This window comes from Phyllobates terribilis, unplaced genomic scaffold (assembly GCF_046119375.1).
Source record: "Phyllobates terribilis strain yellow unplaced genomic scaffold, ASM4611937v1 Scaffold_4__5_contigs__length_816908805, whole genome shotgun sequence".
Taxonomy (NCBI): domain Eukaryota; kingdom Metazoa; phylum Chordata; class Amphibia; order Anura; family Dendrobatidae; genus Phyllobates; species Phyllobates terribilis.
Window position 1 is genome coordinate 113,237,904 of NW_027362764.1, and position 22,736 is coordinate 113,260,639.

The window sequence follows — 22,736 nt, forward strand, 5'->3', positions numbered from 1 at the left end:
CAGGAGTACCCCACTGCTGACTCAGACATAAAAAGGCTAGACTGCAGTTTGCCAAAATTCTTCTGCGAAAGCGTCTTGTGGACAGAGGAGACCAGGACAGAGCTTTTTGTTAAAGCATATCATTCCACTATTTACTGAAAATGGAATGAAGCCTACAAAGAAAAGAACACAGTACCTACAGTCAAATATGGTGGAAGTTCAAAGATGTTTTGGGTTTGTTTTGCTGCTCTGGCAGTGTGTGCAAGGCATCATGAAATCTGGAGATTACCAAAAGACTTTGGGTCACACAGTAGTGCAATGACCCCAAATATACTTCAAGAAGCTCCCAGAAATGAATGGGAAAAAAAGTGCTGGAGAGTTCTGAAGTGGCAGCAATGAGCCGGATCTAAATCCCATTGAACACGTGTGGAGAGATCTTAAAATTGCTGTTGGTAGACGGCGCCTTTAATTATGAGAGACCTGGAGCAGTTTGCAAAAGAAGAGTGGTCCAAAATGCCAGTTGAGAGGTGTAAGAAGCTTATTGATGGATACAGGAAGAGATTGATTGCAGTTATTTATTCCAAAGGGTGTGCAACCAAATATTAACTTGAGGGTGCCAACAATTTTGTCCTACCCATTTTTGGGGTTTTGTGTGAAATTATGTCCAATATGCCTTTGTTGTTTTTGCGTTGTTCCAATGCACACATATCCAAATAAACATGTGTATAACAAAACATGTGTAATTGCAATAATTTTCTGGGAGAAATACTTCATTTTCTAGAACAATATCAAGGCTGCCAACACTTTCGGCCATGACTGTATCCTTTCTTGCTCCAATTTGCGTACACAACTCACCTAGTCAAGTGAGTGGTCCAGTGAAATAGACAGCACACTTATACCATCCAAATCCTGGTGCTGTCCATTTTTCACTGGCTGCTTGCTAGAGGTTTGTAAAACCTACATCAGATTTGTTTTGCATAGGAAAAATAAATGGATGATGCACAGATATCAAAACCTGGTAGCTGGTCCAATTTGCTGAAAATATTTTTTATTTTTTTTTTTTGCAGAAAAAAAAAAAAAGGATGTGTGAATGTGACCTAGTATGGTGCATAAAGCAGATAATACAAATTATCTGGCGTCACAGGTAGCAGGTTTGTAAGTGGATAACTTGGGAGATTTTGGTTTTCTTCGACTCTGGTGAATATGTGATTGTTAATACAGGCATAGAATGTGTTATTTATTTTTACATCATGCTTATTTATTCTGTTCTAGTGATTTTATTTCTTTGCTGTGCCATCTCCTGCACCCTGGGGACCTGGACATCTAAATCTCACAAAAATGACTATCTGCATCCTGGCGCTGTTTATGGTGCTTAAAGAATAGCAAAAGATGGACTTATGGCTATACCTGAGATTGCATCGTCAATTTCTATCTGGGATGAGTTTCCCCCTCGGTGCCATTTTTGTGACCAAGAAGGTCCGTGTGGGGATTGCCCCTTCATCTGGTTCTTCCTCTACCATCCCCCTCTGCACATCTGTCCTGGTAAGAGCTTTCCGTGTCCACACCTTTGTTATTGACCACTTGGTCCTTTTACGCTTGATACATTCTATTTGACTGGGCTTTGCTCTCTGTAGCCACAGACACATCGTTTGGTACCTAAGTGCTCTCCTTTTTGCTGCGGAGATATTTATCCTATATATGACTGTACTGTAGCACGTTAAGGATTATTCTCAAGCACTGAAGTCACTTTATTTTGGTGTGCAGAGCCAACATGCTTGTATCTCTTACTGTCCTAGTAACATTTTAGTATTATGTTTGTTAAGTTTAATTTTCAATAAATGTTCATACTTTTTTTTGCATAAATCATATACTCCCTTTTCTTTGTGTGCATTCAAATATTATGGAGTGATTCTTGATATACCTTGGGGCCTGACCGTGGCCCTAGAGGTATATCTTTAAGTTATGGGACTTGTGCATAATATAGAATGAACCCTGCAAATCTTGTACTTTTATCTTATTACTTTTTTTTTTTTTTTTGTTTTACAAAATGTTACTCTTTGCTGCAAAATTGTTTAAAGGGTATGAAATGCTGGGTAGCATTATCCTATCACTGTGTCATGTCTACCTTTAGAAAATATACAATGAAATTCCACATCTGAACATACCTTTACAATTTTGCATGGATTCCTGATGTACTACTCCTTCAAGATTGCCATGATATCACATGTAGCGATGTCACCTAGGACGACATGGCGGGGAGCCATGACTGACCAGCCGAAAAAGGGGCACTTACTAGCACAAGAGTGTGAACAGAACACAGAAGCAGGGAGGAAAAATTAGCAATTACAAATTTTTCTCTTTTTAGTTATAATCCTTATAACATCTCTGCTTGCAGCCATTCAATAGAAATCTATTTTATTTCCAGTAGATAAAAAGCTGTCCAGCTCATGTACTGATCCCCATAAGTACTCAGCTTCTTAAAAGACACAGCTCTGATAACTGGGCATTATATCACCACCTGACCAGGATAGATACTGACCTAACTTGTAAGGGCCATCATAAAAGGAAAAACTGTGACTGTTCTTTTTTTACTTTTAAGGAATAAGGACCCCCATTTCGCAGGGCTGTGGAGTCGGTAAGCCAAACCTCCGACTCCCTCATACATGGCTCATGTTTAAGTGATAGATTTACTGTAGCACAGATTCATCTCAGCTAAAAGTCTGGACCCTTAGATCAGGAATAGGACAGACATTTATAGGACATCTCATAACTTTACCAAATTATTATGAAAAAATATTCCCCACAAACTGCATTGAACTACTGTACCCAATTTATTATATATTTTAGGAGTCGGTCCATTTTATACCGACTCCACAGCCCTGCAATTTAGCACTGCCCCCCCCCCCCCCCCCTACCCGTCTCCTCTTTACCTCTTTACAGAAGACAAAACAAGTATATAGCAAATGTTTTATTGACAGATCACCATCTAGTGGTCAGTTGGAAAAATACATCAGCTTACCATATTATGGTAAAGTATACACGTTTCCTATCCAAGAGACAGAAAATGTTGCAATGGCCAAAAGATATTTTAGGGCAAGTAAATATTACGAGTGTGCTAATATCATACATTATTACAGGACAAATACGTCCAGATGATTTATCCCTGGAAACTTGTAGCGTGACAAATAAATGGCTGCAGTTTGGAATCTGCAATGTTTTAACAATCTTTTAAGTCATAGTGAAAATATTATGAGTATCAGGTCATGTTCACACCCGGTTTCAACTATGTCTAGAGTCCTAGACATGTCCATGGACTTCTATGGCCAGAATAGGCTTCTTTCAGGCTGGCTAATGTCATAGGGACGCTATTCCATCTCATGGAGTCCAGTTAAAAAAAAAAAAAAATTTAATGAAATGTCATAATAAGCTTATGGAGAATATCCAGCAGTCTCCAGTGTCACAGTCCATGTGCAGGCAATTATCACTGGAGCTTTCACCGGTGACCATACAGGAACACAAAGCCGTGGGATACTGAGGACAGAGAGGACCCAGGATTTAGCCGTAAGTCCTCCCAAATTTACTCTAGCTTGTTTGGACACTTTCGTCCGGTGACTCCCCATGCCTCATCCCTGGGATCGCCCTCTGATGTCCTGTACAACAGACAGGTCAAAGAATAAAGAAAACCCATGCGGGTACGCCCTGCTCTGTGTCAGCGAATTTTATGGGACGCTTCTCCTGTCATCTAGTGAAGGATGGGGGACTTGCGAGTGTCAGACGCTGGGTTATTCTGCACAATTTTTTGCTATTGTCGGAGTCCCCTGCACCAGGGCTGTAGAGTAGGTAAGCCGAACCTCCGACTCCTCAATTTCCATGACTCCGACTCCCTCATACATGGCTCATGTATAAGTTATAAATTTACTGTAGTACAGATTCATCTCAGCTAAAAGTCTAGACCCTTAGATCAGGAATAGGACAGACATTTATAGGACATTTCAGAACTTTCCCAAATTCTTATGAAAAAAACATTCCCCACAAACTGCATTGCACTACTGTACCCAATTTATTATATATTTTAGGAGTTGGAGTCCGTCCATTTTATACAGACTCCAATTCCACCAAAATATACACCGACTCCACAGCCCTGCCCTGCACACTTCCAGTAAAAGCAGGACTGTGTACCAACTGTGCAGAGAAGGAGGGTGGTGTATAAGCACACAACGCAGCCTTCCTCCGGAGGTGTGTGCTGGGAGTCCTCCTGACAAATGCCTCGGACACAGGCTACATAAAGTGATGTGACCTTGTCCTTATGTGTTCATCAAACCTTTACAGTATGAGCACAGCTACACTTGGCGTAACACCAAGGATGCGGACCAATGTGATGTCCTCATTGCCTCTTCACTTCTACAGACGCAGCTTGCCCTCCTTCGCCTGTAGGGCTTTGACTGCTAAGTCTGCTTTCTGAGCGAGCAGTTCAGCCTCTTGTGCTGTCCTCTTTGCATGGTCGTTCTTTAGCAGAAAATGTGAAATGAAGAGTTTCAGGCCCTCTCGGAGCATTCCCAGTTTAGGGTTGTCAGAGATCCTAATAAGAAAAACAGGACATGGACAGGTTATTAGTTGTTAAACCCACAGAACTTCTCCACCGCAAGATGTTTATAAAACCATGGACGCATGAAAGACCCGGAGTACGTTCAGACACCACAGACAATAGCAAACATGTCTGCTGTTGTGAATAAGCAACTAACACAAGCCAAATCCTACATATTACAGGCACTGCAAAATATCAAATCTGCAGTACAAATGCAACGTAAATCAGCAACTTTATAGGCTGCATATCTGTAAATCTGCCATGTGAGGATGGGGTTTTGTTATGATCTCACTCCCCATCACTGATCTATAAATTTACAATTTAATTTTGTCATTTGTCAGAGCAGATTTCGTTATCATAGCCGTACAGGTCATCCAAATACACACGACGAGGACGGGAGAGCCCGACAATGACAGATCCGCTCTCCTGTTAACCAAAACAGCACAAAAAAAACCTCATTTTGTGCCCTTTGTTTTCGCATAGGGATCACTTTCTTTGCTTCTCTCAGCTGTGACTGACTGGTGTAAAACACAGATACACAGCAGCCTGTCTGTCACTGGTGAGAGGGGCTGGGGATTACTGAGATTCCTAAATCATATTTGCCAATTTGTCAACATGCAAGCAATACTAGTCCTATTATGGACCAAAATCCCCCAAAATTCCAGTTTGATGTGAGACCACAGACAACTCCTATTGAAGGGATTAGTAGCTGATCTGTAGTACCCGGCAGCGACTGCTACACATGGCATAGAGTTGTGCAGGGCGGTTTGGTTAAACAGCTAATCGGTGGAGGTACCGGGTGTCTGATCCCTCCCGATCTGATATTGATGACCTACCCTGACAATGAATCATCAGTCTTACATGCCCCGGAGAACCCCCTGTAAGTTAGGTGTAACCAGATTATGACACCACTTACTTTCCAAATATGACAGCGAGATCATCAGCTTCAGTGTCCATCAGCAACTTGTTGAGAACTTGACGCAAGAAGGAAACTTTAATCTTATCCAATTCACTGAACTCCATCACCTGGATAAAGATTTATACAAGAGATTTCAGGAAGAAGCTAATTTTTATGCTCAGTCCTGTTGAGAAGTGACAGCCATTTTTGTACAGACATTTATAAAGAAAGCTGAGCGAGTCTGCCCACTGGACAAAATTAGCAAAAAATGCTGACTTATGGTGTTACTTATGTTCGGTATTACTGAATTTCTGTTCTCAGCCAGCTATGCCCAATACTTACTTTAAATATCGAGAGAGGTAGAGATTTGCTTTTTATCAGGTGACTCACAAAATGTGTGAGGTTTGAGAATGTGGTCGCCGACAAACTTCCCAAATCACGGAATTTATCCCACATACTGAACTGAAATGTCATCTGAAAAAAAAATAAGAAAAATATATTCAGATACCACATCTCTGTACAGAAGGCATACTGTCCTAATACTAACCGTACCGGCAAGCTACTGATGTAATACTGCCCTTCACGTTTTGCACTAAATTTGCATGAAAATATCTGAAAATGGGAATAAGCAGTGAACGGAAACCAGTCAGCGAGATCACGTTCCCTATTCATCTGCAACGTGACGTATATAAAATCTGTATATAAAAATTGTATAACTTTTCAGTTATAAAATTACGTCTCTATTTGCTGAAACTGGAATGCCCTTTGCAAAACTGAAAAGCATTTGAGAAAATCTAGCTTTAAAGCAAACCTGTCAACAGATTTCACAATAGAAAACATGCAGATTATTCAATCTTATATTCTTGTTGATGTTGCGGTCTTTACCATGGAGATTCATATATAAACGTTTGTATATTCCTAGTATTAAAATGGAGTCCAGCTAATGACTGACAGCTGCAGCTTGTACTTAGTGTGAGATCTCAGCAGGGAGGAGGTACACTAGTCAGCCTAGGTAGGTGGAAATAAACTTTCATATAGGATTTTACAGCCATTCTGACATGGATTTTCAAAGTAAACACAGCATCCTCATCAGGTCCAAGAGATCTATACAATAAGATGGGCACTTTGTATTGGGAAATCTGGTGACAGATTCACTTTAGTGTATGTGCACAAGTTAAGTACTTGCAGCAGAAATCTCTGCATCTCTTAGCAAGAAAAATGCTGTATAAAAGAGGCGTGTTTTTGTTGTAGATTTTTGCCCACTCCTTAGTATGGGTGAAATCTGCAGGAAAAACACAAAGAATTGACATGCTGCAGATTGAAATCTGCAAGAAAAAAAATAAGCAACGAGTTAATGAGACTCCAGCATTCTTATTCACTTTGCTTTTGTCAATAGGAAACCCTTCAGGTTTTGCGACAAATCTGCAGAGAAAAAATATGCGACAAAACTGCAACATGGAACAGAAGCTTGCAGCCAGCGTTATTATGTGCCGGGCTCAGGAAAGTGTATAATGGACATCTATTAAATTATTTTCACCCGGAATTGCTTAAAAAAACAAACACAAAGTTGGGCCGGTAAAACCACGTCATGCTATCCACTGTTAGGACAGCAAAACATTGCTGGAAAGTTTCCTTTAAAAGTTATGTACATATTTATAAGCAGTTATTCTGTAAGGTAATTTTGTATTTTGTGGTCCTGCTAGGTATTTTTTAGTATGTTACCATGGACTGACAAGAATAGAAGCTGTAGACACAAAATAGTCAACAAACTTTTACTTAAAAAACAATTAGAGCCGGTCGCTTCATCTTTTCCCTTTCGGGTGCATTTAAGCAGTAAGAAGTTGTACACGGTCCATATGGAAATGATATCGTGGTGGATTATTACCTGGAAGCGCCGATCATATTCGCAGAACTTGCTGGACAGGAAGGCATAGAAAGGGTTATAGGCTTTTTCCTGCACACAACAGTCAATGAGAACATGGACTATCTCTCGTTCTTGATGATCTTTCAGGCCCAACCTGACACAAACAATTAAAGAGAATACAGAAGCCATTAATCCCTGATAAATATAGAATACCAACACCCCGTGCAGAACAGAGGCCAAAAGGTAATCATCCACATCAGTCCCTATAAAACTCCTTTGTGGAAAGAGACATATACGTTATATATACAAGTCTCCACCATAGTGTGTATATGTGTCTGTTCTGAAGATAGGACCCATCCAGTACCATAAAACCTTACCGACATGTATGGTGCGGTAATATGGAGGGGGCTCAAGAGCTGAGCCTGCCCCATACCAAGCAGGCATCATGGTGTATTATAAAGGTAAAATACAGCCAGCATCAACCTCTAAGAGCAGTGATCAGAGCTTGCTCTGATTGCTGCTGTTAACCTTTTAAATGCTGCTGTCTTCAGCATTAAAAGCTCACAGTTCGGGGAAGGTGGGGGGACGCCATTGCACAATGATGGATTGACCAGCTAAACTTCATAAGCGACTATGATTTTATCTACCTAATGCAATACAGAGATTAGATGATCGCAGACTCAAATCCATAAGGGGTCTTAAAAGGAAATGAATAATATTAAATAATGTAAAAGCTTAAAAATCATCGCTATTTTCCCCCATTAAAAAGAAGTATATTTAATAAAATAAACATATTCAGTATCACTGTGTGAGTAAAAGTCAGATCAAAATATGAAATTAATTAACACAACAACAAAAAAAAATAGAATTGACAGAATTGTCATTTTTTGCCTTGGTTGCCACACTAAAATTGATCATTTACCCCAAACTGTATTAATAAAAACATCAGGTGGCGCTGTAAAAAGCAAGACCTAACATAAGGTCTATTGACAGAAAAAAAAAAAAAGTTATGGATCTCAGAAACCCAATTTTTGTTTTACAAATTTCAGAATTTTTTTCTGTTGCATAGAAATACATGCTGTCACGCTCGTGTCGGGAGAGACGACGGCCAGTCCGAGCATTGCGCTGCGATCCTTGTCAGAGTCTGACTATGCCCCAAGACTGCAAGGTGAGCAAACATACCCACAAGGGTAATTTTTTTTTTAACCAATCTTTGCTACCAATTGTAGAATAGCCGAGTTGCCCTATGAAACATGTTTTTTCCTCTTTTCTCTCCTGTCATACTGTAAAAGGAAATTATTAAAGAAAATCCTATGGGCATAATTAATCTAAGTGAGACCCTTATAGATCATTAGTGCATATAATATATAACTACATACTCCAACAGAGAAATATATGTCAAACAGGAGAAACAAAGGAGTATCTCTTTTTTATAAAAATATACACATTTTTATTAGAGAAAATAGATTAAAAATCACATAGAAATCACATAAAAATAGACATGATAGACAGAAATGGTAATAAACATTCCGGGTACAAGCCACAATGACCAAAAGTTTGACTGTCACATTAATAGTAAATCTAGGATAAGGAGCAGAGGTAACATATAGAAATTTATATGAAGAGTTTTTTATAGTATAGAAATTATGCCCCAAGTAATCCTAAGATCTACATGAATAAGTAACCTTACCCATTATTAGGAAACAAATCTGGCCCAGCCCAGAGTGCAAAAGGCTGAAAAATGCTGCGCCCCAACGCACGTTTTGCGTGCCACCCGCACGCTTTCTCAAGGGGAAGTCATAAGAAATTAATAGGCGTCTGCAGCGAGGGTTTCACAGTCTCTGATTGCTTTACTTACTTCACTAGCTTCTCAAAAGCATCCAAATAATCTTCACTGGTCATGATCACGCAGAAGATATTTCTCCTGATGTCGGTGTTCATCCGCTGCTTGCGAGCCAGATCCATGATCTTTGCACTGACCTTCAAAAATAAAAAAGGGAAAGGTACACAATCAAAGGTGTTCAATATTAAAACTGTATGTTACGGTGCATAGCTGGTTCTTCTAAAGGAGAAACTCAAGTTAATTTGCAGCACTTGGCTCATTTGGGTTTTATGGGGTAAATAACTTTGATAGTGGGGGGAAAAAAAAGAAAAACAAAAAGGGGAAAATTTAACAAGCACTTTACAACAGAAAACTGTTCTTAAAAATTTTTCTGCATTTAGCTAAAAAAATGATCAGAAACGTATTCCAGTGCATAACTGGAATACATCATCTGTCTCTGGCACCCAGCAGCTGAGTGATGCACCAAATTCATTAAGGGGCGAAAACCTCTTAATGAATTTGGCGCAAATTACTCTAGAGGACTCTATCTGTATAAAAAAAATATTTTTGATTAATTCAACCCAAAGTTCTCAAGCAGCAAATCAAACACGAGGGTGGGGTATTTGTTACCCTGCAAACTATTAGTGACCAATCCTGAGATCTGACATGTCATTATTCGGATGCGTTTCTCTATAGAATAAGTGGCACCACTCAGTGCCCATTGGTCATTACTGCAAGTCTGTAGGGTAGTATAAGTAATCCGCAATTTTTTTTTCTTTTGCAGCTTTTTTTTTTAACTGCGCTTTAACAAAATGATGAAAAAACCTGCAGTAGGAAAGCATCGGGTAAGCATGGTCTGAAAGGGATTTTCGGGGCTTCACAAATGTTCTCACCATCAGGATTCCACTCTTACGTCAGCTTGAGGAGTTGTCGTGTGACTATTTGGTTTGCAGACTTATGATCACCAACTCGATTCTTATCCGCTTTTCTGAACAGAATTATTGAGAGAAGCAGGAAAAGTTGCTAGTGGGCATGTATCAGGGTGCATGCTGCACACCGTCAAAACTCAGCAATCTGCAGTCATACAGTGACTGTAGAAATCTATGTGGAGCCTGGAAAATCGATTTAACAGGAACCATTCGGCACCTCACTGCTGGCTCTATCAGCTGGGCGCACTGTGCAAAACCTAGTAATGAGGCTTTCCGTGCTGGTGCCTTTCACACAGACATGAACTGTGGAAGAGGCGCCAGCAGTAACCAATGAGAACTCTCCTCAAAAGGGAAACAATCATCAGGTTCGCACTATAAAAGCCGTTGCCACCACATTCTCCTGCCTTTTAATAGTTCTAACAAATGACATCCGAAAAAACAAACAAACCAACCTTGATGTTGTTTAACGATGCATTCTAATGGGTCCGGACTGTGCTTGGCGCCCCCCCCCCACCTGCCTTGTAATGCCAAAATGAATGAAGTCTCCCTACTTAATCCACACAGATGGACAAGCCTCACATCGGAGAACATCAAGCCTCACATCATAAGTGGAGGGTGGCGTTGAAAGGCATAGAGGGGGGTTCGAGCATGGTCCGGAGATGCCCATCGGACAACTCCAGGCACATTAGAATGCAGCGCTGGACTTCAAAGTTTGTTTTTCTTTTAAAGTATATGGTGCTGCTTGGGGGGAATGTAGGGGGCTTGTTACAAATGTATTAAAAGGCTGGAGAACGTGGTGGCAACCGCTTTTATAGGGGAAACCTGATGAGAGGTTCCTTTTAAAATCAAATAGAAATGCTCATGGACAGAGTCTCATCAACAGGACTTGGACACATAATTGCCTTTTGTACTACACAAGGTTCAATCATAGGTTTGCTGTTCATTTAATTTGTTAGGGAGGTCTGGACTGGTAGAAGGGATCCTCCCCGTCCACACTACAAGCTTTGGAAACAGGATAAATCATCTGTTTTTAGGATTTTAGGAAAGAAGTTTAATCTGTCAACATCACATAGCAGGGATTACAAAGAATAAAAACATTTGTGAATTAAAATAAAAAAACTAAAACAATAGGTAAGAAAGACCTTTCCAACTGCTGGCGCCGATGTCTTTGCTGTCGACTGTCCTATCATTGGTGCTCCGCTCCAGGATGATCCAACGATCCACCAGCGGCCAATCTTGTCGGCTTCCAGAATATTCTCCAGAGATACACGGAGACGAGTGTCACTGCCGGACACGTTGTTGTGAACCTGCATAAAACACAACAAAACTTTACCGACAAACATATAGAAATCCTCAGTAATATTTTTAATACATTTCTTAAAATTATCATCAGCACTCTCTATTGCAACTAATTTTTATTGCTCAATAAATAAAATAAAGATATAAAATGATGCAACTGTATTTAATAAGAAAAAAATCAGACATATGTACACAGCTCCAAAGCAGGACTATGCGCTCCTGTAGTTACAGGCTAGGAACAAGCCCAATGTGTTTTAATTAAAAACTCTCCTACCAATGAGCGTTGAAGTTTTCGTAGTTTCTCCACTGGTTCTGGGTCGTAACCTGGGATTTTGCGCATATCATTGTTCTTTAGTGCTAACATGATCTCCAACATAAAGCGGACCTAGAATAAAGAAGAAGCAAATGTATTATGCTGGGTCTCTTGCTCCCGATGTGCGTTTTTGTTTGCACAGCACTGTAGCCAATAAATGAGCGCAGCAGCTCTGAGCAGTTCGTGCTGTGAACTCTGGTAGAGCCGCTGAACTGTTATTGGAAGAGCAGAGTAGACTCAGCGCTGGACGTAAGGAACATTATAAGCGTGCTTGTCAGGATTATACAGGCGTGCAATGCAATAACTAATTATTTTATTGCAATCATCAACTAGCCTTTAGAGATTCCGCTCTAGTGCCCTTCCAGTCAGTGCAGACAAGCAAATAAAGCGAGATAGAGAAAATCTCATTGTATTGGCTTGTGGGAATATTCAGGAAAAAGAGCGGCTGCTGGTCGGGTCTCTGGAGAGTGAGCTGCCATTGCTTTCATGCATTAAGGTCTTTAGCTGGCATAGTGTAATACGGTAAAATAAACAGCTTTTCACTATGACTGAGAGCAGACCCAACTATGGCACGTAGACATATATCCTGAGAATAAAAAAAATACATTGTGGATTGGTTCTCACACGAGATTGATCCTGGAGTTTCTTATCCACAGCGCCGGCTTTGTTCTGAGCCTCGCAGATCAGATCCTTTAGTGCCAGAGCATCGTCTTTTCGCAGAGAAAAGCCGACGTTTTTCAAAAGCAGCAGGACCAGCTCTATGTTCCGCTCTGTAAATGTGGACACCAGCTTCTTTAAAATATCAAACACCAGGCAGGAGTCGATGACGTGGAAGTTGTACAAGTGTCCGATGAAAGTGAGCAGGTTATCACACTCTTTACTGTCTGTGACGTCTCCATGTTGGTCATGGAACTGCTTCACCACCGTTTCCAAGATGTGCGCCCCCACCTGGAAAAAGAAATAAAAATAGAAATAAAAAATAGATTTTCCTAAGGATTCTTTACACATACATTTATAGCCCATTCACATGATGTGATTATCGCTTGGATCAAACCACTGGGACCCCACTGATCCCTACACGGAGGTCCTAAAGTCCCTTGTGAGTGAAGAGATACTGCATTGACTTCTATGGATCTTATGGAGAAAGCAGTTTTATCAATTTCAATGAAAGATGGAGTGGAGGTCAAGCTCCATTGTCACAGGACACTTAGGAACTTCCATTCTTGGTTGGATCCCTAGCAAATACTGTATATTTATCACCTCTCCTGTGAATAAGTGATAAATGTACTTATTAAAAAAATACCCACATTTAGCAAATAGAAGTGTGATTCAATTTGGCTTAGCAAATGCTGGACTACTGGAACTTCTCTGTCTATACCATACGTAGCAAGATGGGTCTTGTTACCTCGATCCCTACAGTATGGTGCAAGATACTGATGAGAAGTACGTGCTCCATCATAAGTCGGTCAGGCATTTTCGCTGAGGTGATACAGGCATTGAGGGTGATATCGGATAAGGTGTCGCTCATGTCTTTCCTGCTGTTGCTCATGTAGAGTTCTTCAAGTTGCCCGCTTATGGACGCCATATTGGGTTCACTCAATCTACGACAATACAGAAGACGTTAGCTGCTGCTACGAGCAGAAATTATTGTAGGTGTTATATTATGCACATTTCCTGTACTCTAATGAACGTCCACATTTGATCACAGGAGTTCTTACATCAACGTCTCTCTCCCCGTATCCCTCTCAATCAGAGGGCAGTAATAATATCACATGCCGCCTACTGGATTATGAAATACAATTACTAGTATGATGTAAGTATTAAAAGATTTAAAATATTTTTGGAATTGGGTTTCATTAAAAATTTTGCACTATTTGCTTTCTATAGACTCTGTGCTGCACTAACTATTGCTGGCTGTAGAATGGGTTAACCAAGAATCTATCAGTGAGCTCATTCTGTATAATGGGAGAGTTTCTAACCCTTTATCTGCCTTTTATTTTTATCTTAACCTTTTCTCAGCTGATTTATGACCACATCAATGTTAAATGTGCATGGAAACAAAGCCTGTAAAAGCCAAACAGTACAAAATTTGTAATGAAACTAAGTTGCAAAAAAGCATTTTGCTCTAAGTACATGCATTTAAGTAAAATTATATATATATATATATATATATATATATATATATATATATATATATATATATACACATACACACACACACACTGTGGGTATGGAAAGTATGCAGACCCCTTTCAATTTTTCACTTTGTTTCATTGCAGCCATTTGGTAAATTCTAAAAAGTTCATTTTTTTTCTCATTAAAGTTCACTCTGCACCCCATCTTGACTGAAAAAAACAGAAATGTAGAAATTTTTGCAAATTTATTAAAAAAGAAAAACTGAAATATTACATGGTCATAAGTATTCAGACCCTTTGCTCAGTATTGAGTAGAAGCACCCTTTTGAGCTAGTACAGCCTTGAGTCTTCTTGGGAATTATGCAACAAGTTTTTCACACCTGGATTTGGGGATCCTCTGCCATTCTTCCTTGCAGATCCTCTCCAGTTCCGTCAGGTTGGATTGTGAACGTTGGTGGACAGACATTTTCAGGTCTCTCTAGAGATGCTCAATTGGGTTTAGGTCAGGGCTCTGGCTGGGCCAGTCAAGAATGGTCACAGAGTTATTCTGAAGCCACTCCTTTGTTATTTTAGCTGTGTGCTTAGTGTCATTGTCTTGTTGGAAGGTGAACCTCCGGCCAAGTCTGAGGTCCAGAGCACTCTGGAAGAGGTTTTCATCCAGGATATCTCTGTACTTTGTATGCATTCATGTTTCCTTCAATTGCAACCAGTCGTCCTGTCCCTGCAGCTGAAAAACACCCCCATAGCATGATGCTGCCACCACCATGTTTCACTGTTGGGATTGTATTGGGCAGGTGATGAGCAGTGCCTGGTTTTCTCCACACATACCGCTTAGAATTATCACCAAAAAGTTTTATCTTCGTCTCATCAGACTAGAGAATGTTATTTCTCATAGTCTGGTAGTCCTTCATGTGTTTTTGGGCAAACTATATGCAGGCTTTCATATGTCTTGCACTGAGGAGAGGCTTCTGTCGGGACACTCGTCTATAAAGGCCCGACTGATGGATAGTGATAGTTGATTTTGTGGAACTTTCTCCCATCTCCCTACTGCATCTCTGGAGCTCAGCCACAGTGATCTTGGGGTTCTTCTTTACCTCTCTCACCAAGGCTCTTCTCCCACGATTGCTCGGTTTGGCTGGACGGCCAGGTCTAGGAAGACTTTTGGTGGTTCCAAACTTCTTCCATTGAAGGATTATGGAGGCCACGGTGCTCTTGGGAATCTTGAGTAATGCAGAAATTCTTTTGTAACCTTGGCCAGATCTGTGCCTTGCCACAATTCTGTCTCTGAGCTCCTTGGGCAGTTCCTTTGAGCTCATGATGCTCATTTGGTCGGACATGCACTGTGAGCTGTGAGGTCTTATATAGACAGGTGTGTGCCTTTCCAAATCAAGTCCTATCAGTTTAATTAAACACAGCTGGCCTCCAATGAAGGAGTAGAACCATCACAAGGAAATGGACAGCATGTGACTTAAATATGAGTGTCTGAGCAAAGGATCTGAATACTTATGACCATGTGATCTCAGTTTTTCTTTAATAAATTTGCAAAATTTCTACATTTCTGTTTTTTTCAGTCAAGATGGGGTGCAGAGTGTACTTTAATGAGAAAAAAAATGAACTTTTTAGAATTTACCAAATGGCTGCAATGAAACAGAGTGAAAAATATAAAGGGATCTGAATACTTTCCGTATCCACTGTATATATCAGAGGTGGACGACGCCTTTAAATCTATAATCTGAATTTCAAAGGATATTTCCATTCGATAAATTGACGTCATTTCACTCAGATCACTAGAGTTCGTATTCCCACAAAACCTGAAAAGGAAGGAAATATTGCACAGGCTTGGGGTGCCGTGGCCTCTTAATGTTGTTTTTCCAGCTCCGCAGACTCCTGACCACCAACTGTGCAGGAAACTGCAGGACACCGCCCATTCAATTTGGATTCTGCTATGCACTGTGGCTCCTTCATTGTCAAGACTGGTATGGTAAAGTGGTGACTTTATTTTACAAGACAACGTGCACTCGGCATTCAGCCAATCCTTCTGTCTGTTCCATTTTTAGGGACAGACAAATTGAATTATAGGGGTTATCCGGGACTCTTCTATTTCTTTCTTATGGGGCTAAGATCTTACAGGCAGGTAGCTGATAACTACCTTCCTGTTCTGCCCGGAACCGATCTCTGTTGGCTCACAGTGGTCACTGACTGCTCCTACAAGCGTTTTTATGGTTTCCTTTGACGTCACATCGACAGAATAGCTTCTCTCCCGCTCTGCTCTGATGATGGGGCGTCTCTGCTGATGTTAAAATGACTTGACAGCCGACTCTCCGCTGCCTAACTGCGGGGAGCCGGCTATCAATTAGCATGATGTCGGCAGTGACGCCCCGTCGACAGAAGAGGAAGAGCTACTCTGTTGACGTGAAGTCCAATAAAGCAGCAGGGGGGTGTTCAGCAATGCCAGGCTGAAGCAAGCTCCGGGCTGTCACAATTTTAATGTCAGCGGGGTCCCTGCACTTCGCATAGTTTTCACTGTGGGGGACTTCGGGGAAAATCGCCTCTGGAGGCGGCGCATGCGCAGATTGAGATCTCGGCACCGGAGATTTCAATCTGCACATGCACCACCTCTGACAACCATTTTCTCGAAGTCCACCGCAGTTAAAGTGATGGGAAGTGCAGGGACTCCCCTGGCATTTACTGAAAATTCGCTGCAGCTTCACAACGCCTCCTCCCAGCCCGGGGGCCCACAGCATCACCCCACTTCTGCCGCTGCCAGCTTCCTGCAGCAGCGACCCTGCCTCCTGGGACCCCACTCCATCGCAGTTGGCCACCCTTCTGCCCTGGTAAGCTACAGTAAAATCGGACTATAAGACGCACCACCATTTTATTAAAAAAAAAAAAGTGATTTTCATCCCCAGAATTTGGGGTACGTTTTATGGTCCAGTGTGTCTTATGATTCGCAAAATATGGGTATAAGCAGTATATAGGAAAGGCTAAAACAATTATGGGGAGTTACAGGTCATACGGCTTTCTTGGCCGCTCTGATGATAAATGGACCTGGGTATGCAATGATATATCCTATGAGATCTCATAATTTCACAGCTTTTCCATTCAGCAGTCTGGGAAAGTGTGGTAGCTCTAATGAGTATCATTCAGCTATCCCATATATGGACATAACTCATTTTTCCCGTGACTTTGTAGGAGTCTTCTGTAATTCTACATCTGCAGTCTGATGGGGAATATGAAGCTAATCAATCACTCCCCAATTAACATTCAATCCAAATCATAAATCGATGAACATTTGTGAAACTATAATTGAGAGGTCTCCGCTTTGAGGTGCGCTAATCAGGAAAATATCAACCAGCAGTGATAAAGGGTAAACTGCATCCATCACTGAGAGACCCGCCGCCTCCACTCACAACAAGGGAGTACATTAATTAGCTGAAGCTCATCAGTGATTTACAGATGACGGAGTTTCATCCTGTCAATTAAAAATATGAACTATAAAGCAGAAGATGCACTCCAGGCCCAGAGCCAAGAGCGAGCATCCGGCTCAGGATCAAGGACGCCATTATTTAGGCGGCTGCGGCATGTGATACCTGTTCATCAGTCCCTTCACGCTCTTCCTGAGCCGCTCCAGCTCTTCTCTCCTCTTAGCATCCGCAGCATCTGCCGATCGTCTCAGGTGGGGAGGAACGTATTTGTTGTCCAGGCCTGGGGCTGTCTAAGAGAAAAAAGAAAAGGGAAAATGTCATCATTGCTTCCCATTTGGTACAATAAACACCTGTTCCTAAATACAACCACTCTCACTTACGGCAAATATTGAGAGGATTCTCCAGGAAAAAATATAGACTTTTTTTTGCAATGCAAAAGGATTAAATCAACATGTCTGAATATACCTGAATCTATAGCAATGTAATGCAAATTTACGCTGACTGTAAATGGGCAACAGATAAGGTGCAAACGAGCAAAACAACCAAACAAAAAGGTAAGTATTTACTGGGTTTTTTGACACGTTTTTTCCATGCAGTTTTGTAACAAACACTGAAGGATTTCTTAATATTAGCAAAGTGAATGAGATTCATGAAGTCTCATGCACATGTTGCTTATTTTTTTTCTTGCACGTTGGAAGCAATTTTAGATCTGCAGCATGTCAATTCTTTCAGAATTTTTCACCAATTCAAATGAATAGAGAAAAATAAAGCATCAAAACGCGCTTATTTTATGTTGTACTTTTCTGGCAACACTTCAGTGTTTGCAACAGAAATGTCTGCAGCAAATAATTAATGTGATAAATATATAAATGGGATAATTGCAACAGCAATGACAAGTATGAATTAGGCTCCATTCACATTACTGTTCTCTTTTAACTACAGGAGTCAGCACTTTTTTTTCCCTGTTTTTGGGATTACCATATTCAACCTGTCAATCACAGACAGATGCCCACTGTGCATTCATCTTGACATAACTGTAGTGCTAGAGTCCATGCATAAAACAATTTGTTATAGATACTCATATTAGGTTGATTGAAGGGGTAAAAAAAAAAAAAAAAAAGCGCATCTCTAACTCAAAATGCCAAACTTTTAGTCAGTATGAAAAGCAATGACAGAATATAGTGAGATTTATAAAAGTGGTGCAAGGGAGTACAGATTTGTTGTCGCCTGTTTACTGACACACTGTATAACAATACTCCGCTCTTGATACATATGGCACTTACTATATATCTACACCACATTCCTGACCATTGTACGCTAGAAGCGAATCCACAATTAATTTACTTCTACACTAGCAAAGAAAAATGTAACGACTAAGTTAATTTAATTATTGAAACCCCTTAAGGATCGAGCAATTTTTTATTTTTGCGCTTCCGTTTTTCCATCCTCCCCCTTTTTTTTTTTCGGCCGACATAGCTGTATGAGGACTTGGCATCTTGCAGAGCAAATTGTACATTATTTTTCAATGATATCATTTAAGTTTACCATACAATGTGCTCAAAATGAGAATAAAACTCCAAGTGCTGAGAATTGGTGAAAACATTTTTACGATATTCAGTGTGCAGCAAAAGTGATCAACATGATTCTCCGGGTCAGTGTGATTACGGCAGTACAAAACATTTTTTTTTTGTTTTTCCGCCCACATTTTAGTAATTAAAAATAATCACCTCTCACCCCCGCTAATCAGCTATTACCTGACTGGCACTTCCAAACATAAAAAGACAAATGTGAACTGGTACATGCTAATTAAGCCACTCTATATACACTGCTCAAAAAAATAAAGGGAACACTCGAATAACACATCCTAGATCTGAATGAATGAAATATTCTCATTGAATACTTTGTTCTGTACAAAGTTGAATGTGCTGACAACAAAATCACACAAAAATCATCAATGGAAAACAAATTTATTAACCAATGGAGGCCTGGATTTGGAGTCACCCCCAAAATTAAAGTGGAAAAACACACTACAGGCTGATCCAACTTTGATGTAATGTCCTTAAAACAAGTCAAAATGAGGCTCAGTATTGTGTGTGGCCTCCACGTGCCTGTATGACCTCCCTACAACGCCTGGGCATGCTCCTGATGAGGTTGCGGATGGTCTCCTGTGGGATCTCCTCCCAGACCTGGACTAAAGCATCCGCCAACTCCTGGACAGTCTGTGATGCAACGTGACGTTGGTGGATGGAGCGAGACATGATGTCCCAGATGTGCTCAATCGGATTCAGGTCTAGGGAATGGGCGGGCCAGTCCATAGCTTCAATGCCTTTATCTTGCAGGAACTGCTGACACACTCCAGCCACATGAGGTCTGGCATTGTCCTGCATTAGGAGGAACCCAGGGCCAACCGCACCAGCATATGGTCTCACAAGGGGTCTGAGGATCTCATCTCGTTACCTAATGGCAGTCAGGCTACCTCTGGCGAGCACATGGAGGGCTGTGCGGCCCTCCAAAGAAATGCCACCCCACAACATTACTGACCCACTGCCAAACCGGTCATGCTGAAGGATGTTGCAGGCAGCAGATCGCTCTCCACGGCGTCTCCAGACTCTGTCACGTCGGTCACATGTGCTCAGTGTGAACCTGCTTTCATCTGTGAAGAGCACAGGGCGCCAGTGGCAACTTTGCCAATCCTGGTGTTCTGTGGCAAATGCCAAGCGTCCTGCACGGTGTTGGGCTGTGAGCACAATCCCCATCTGTGGAGGTCGGGCCCTCATACCACCTTTATGGAGTCGGTTTCTAACCATTTGTGCAGACACATGCACATTTGTGCCCTGTTGGAGGTCATTTTGCAGGGCTCCTCCTTGGTAGCGGTCCTGCTGCTGGGTTGTTGCCCTCCTACGGCCCCCCTCCACGTCTCCTGGTGTACTGGCCTGTCTCCTGGTAGCGCCTCCAGCCTCTGGACACTACGCTGACAGACACAGCAAACCTTCTTGCCACAGCTCGCATTGATGTGCCATCCTGGATGAGCTGCACTACCTGAGCAACTTCTGTGGATTGAGTCCATCTCATGCTACCACAAGTGTGAAAGCACAACCAACATTCAAAAGTGACCAAAACATCAGCCAGAAAGCATTGGTACTGAGATGTGGTCTGTGGTCCCCACCTGCAGAACGACTCCTTTATTGATGGTGTCTTGATAATTGCCAATAATTTCCATCTATTGTCTATTCCATTTGCACAACAGCATGTGAAATTGATTGTCAATCAGTGTTGCTTCCTAAGTGGACAGTTTGATTTCACAGAAGTTTGATTTACTTGGAGTTATATTCTGTTGTTTAAGTGTTCCCTTTATTTTTTTTTGAGCAGTGTATAACTAACAAATGACATAACTAATTTTTAAATAGAGCTGGATCCTACCTGCCCATATAATTGTAGGCTTTTAGCTCGGAAAAGGCGTCATGTTAGGTTTCGGGTCCGAACAAAGGGGTACGCCTTGTCGCTGGCAATTGGGCTCACACAAATTGCCCTATTTGTGCGCCTTTATTTTTTTAACATGTTTTCTATAGCAGTAATGCAATTTCATATATTCGATGTTTACACATTATAGCGTTACACAGTGCAGCTCTAGTTTGTTAATCAGCTGTTACTGAATGGACGTTCTCGGTTGCTGCCTCATTCTGCCGAGCGTTCCTGTGTTCTTTATTAGAAAGCCGCCGAATGACTGGAAAATAATGTGATCGGCAGTCAGAAACTGGACATGCCTGATTGACATCTTCCCCGACCATATGTTGGCTGGCGCCCCCATACACATTAGGTTGTCGGCCGTACCCATTGATATCGGCCGAAAATAATCTAATGTGTACGGAGCTTTTAGCATCATGGCAGCTTCCATGACAGCTGGGCCAGATGTGTTATTTTTAGAAAGTAATGTGGGATTTATTTTTTAAGTTGGCTAAGAGCTGGAAATATGGTATAATAAATATTACTTAATTATTCAACTCCCCGTCACTTCAGCAGCACTGATCCAGTGAGTGCAGCCGGCCTGTGTTTACCTGCTGTAGATCATTCATGTGACCACTGCAGCCAATCACTAGAATTACCACAGAGACCAGGGATAGACTGTAGCAGTCATGTGAAGTCACAGGAACAGAATCAACAGGGACCACCGAAGCAGCAAGTAACCCAGACAATCCCCGGGAAATCCCTAGGCGCACTCTACGACAAAGTGGTCCATCAGGTTTCCATTAAGGTTCTAGCAATTTTCAAATCAAGAATAATGTTACAGGCAATTTTATTGAACACAAGAGGAAACCATAAAAGCTATAATAGGACCAAAGCACCCTCCCCCTCCCCCCAAAAAAAAATACCTTGGTAATGACGACTGGTTCATCCACATCTTCAGCATTAGGAACCTCTTCTGGTTGATCATCATCCTCCTCTGCAATTTCTTCTTCGGAGTCCTCTGGTTCTCGCTCGACAGCCTCATCCTCTTCAGACAGTTCTTCCTCAGAATCCCCTCCTTTATCAACATAATTTTCCATAATTTCCCCTTCTCCATCAGTGTCATCACCCATCTCAGACCCTTCCTCATCACTCCCCTCGTCCTTCCCTGTCTCTTCCTCATCTACACCCTTATACAGTTTGTGCAGTTTTTCTGCGGTGTTGGCCTCCTCTTCCTCATCATCATAGAGGCCAAAGTTCGCCCCCCCGGGTTCCAGGACCCCCAGGATGTAGTCCAGGCCGTCTTGTGTGAAGGCCTGGGGCAGGGAGCTCTTGTTCCTCCTCCTGTTCATCCTCAGGCTCCTCTCCAGCCTCTTGATCTCCTTGTCCTCCTTCTCGTTGGCCTCCAGCAGATGCTTCTTCCTGGCCTCCTCTTTGCTGAGCTTCTTCTTTTTCTTCCTCTTCTTGGAGTCTGGCCTCTTGGCAGTGACTGTTGCTTTCTTCACGGGTGGCTCCTTTCTGCCCTCCTGCCTGGGTGCAGGTGGCTTCTTTGCAGTGGGGTGACTGGCTGTGGATGCCCCCTGCTCATTCTCAGCGACCCCCTGTTTTCCGGGGAACTTCCTCTCGTAGTAGGCTTTCCTCCTGATCTTCTTGGAGAGCCGCTTCTCCTTCCTCAGCTGCTTACGGCTCTTTGCTCTGCCGGGACGGGCCGGGAATCCCGCAGCACCTCGAGTCTCGGCATCCGGAGCCTCAGCTTTCTCCACAAACTGCTGCACGGAGAGCTGCAGCTTCTTTATCTGCTCGGGGCCGCCCCGGGCCGAGCTCTTACGCTTCATTCCCGTTACTCACACACACCGACACATCACCCACGTTGTAGCCTGGGCGCCGCCATACTGCCGGAAACCAGTCACTTCCGGTGGATAGAGCGAGTCGCCTCGTACAGGCGACTCTGTAGTGCACAGCGCCACCATGTGGACAAAAGTGGAGTTGCCTTCCTTCTCAAGTTTTGAAGGTTCACAAATCGCCCTTTCCTCTATCAATAAT

The 22,736-nt window shown here is 42.0% G+C and overlaps 1 protein-coding gene across 1 annotated transcript; it reads right to left on the bottom strand.

The window, feature by feature from the left end:
• Positions 1-2,932: 2,932 nt before the first annotated feature.
• Positions 2,933-22,633, bottom strand: NOM1 (nucleolar protein with MIF4G domain 1). Its single transcript, XM_073677689.1, has 11 exons — positions 21,620-22,633; positions 17,415-17,539; positions 13,095-13,290; positions 12,314-12,637; positions 11,651-11,761; positions 11,220-11,384; positions 9,185-9,306; positions 7,348-7,480; positions 5,805-5,936; positions 5,481-5,590; positions 2,933-4,558 (listed from the first exon to the last, which is right to left on the bottom strand). Exons 1-11 carry the CDS (start codon positions 22,526-22,528, stop codon positions 4,381-4,383), a joined length of 2,505 nt encoding a protein of 834 aa, XP_073533790.1. The 5' UTR covers positions 22,529-22,633; the 3' UTR covers positions 2,933-4,380.
• Between the last annotated feature and the right edge of the window lie 103 nt (positions 22,634-22,736).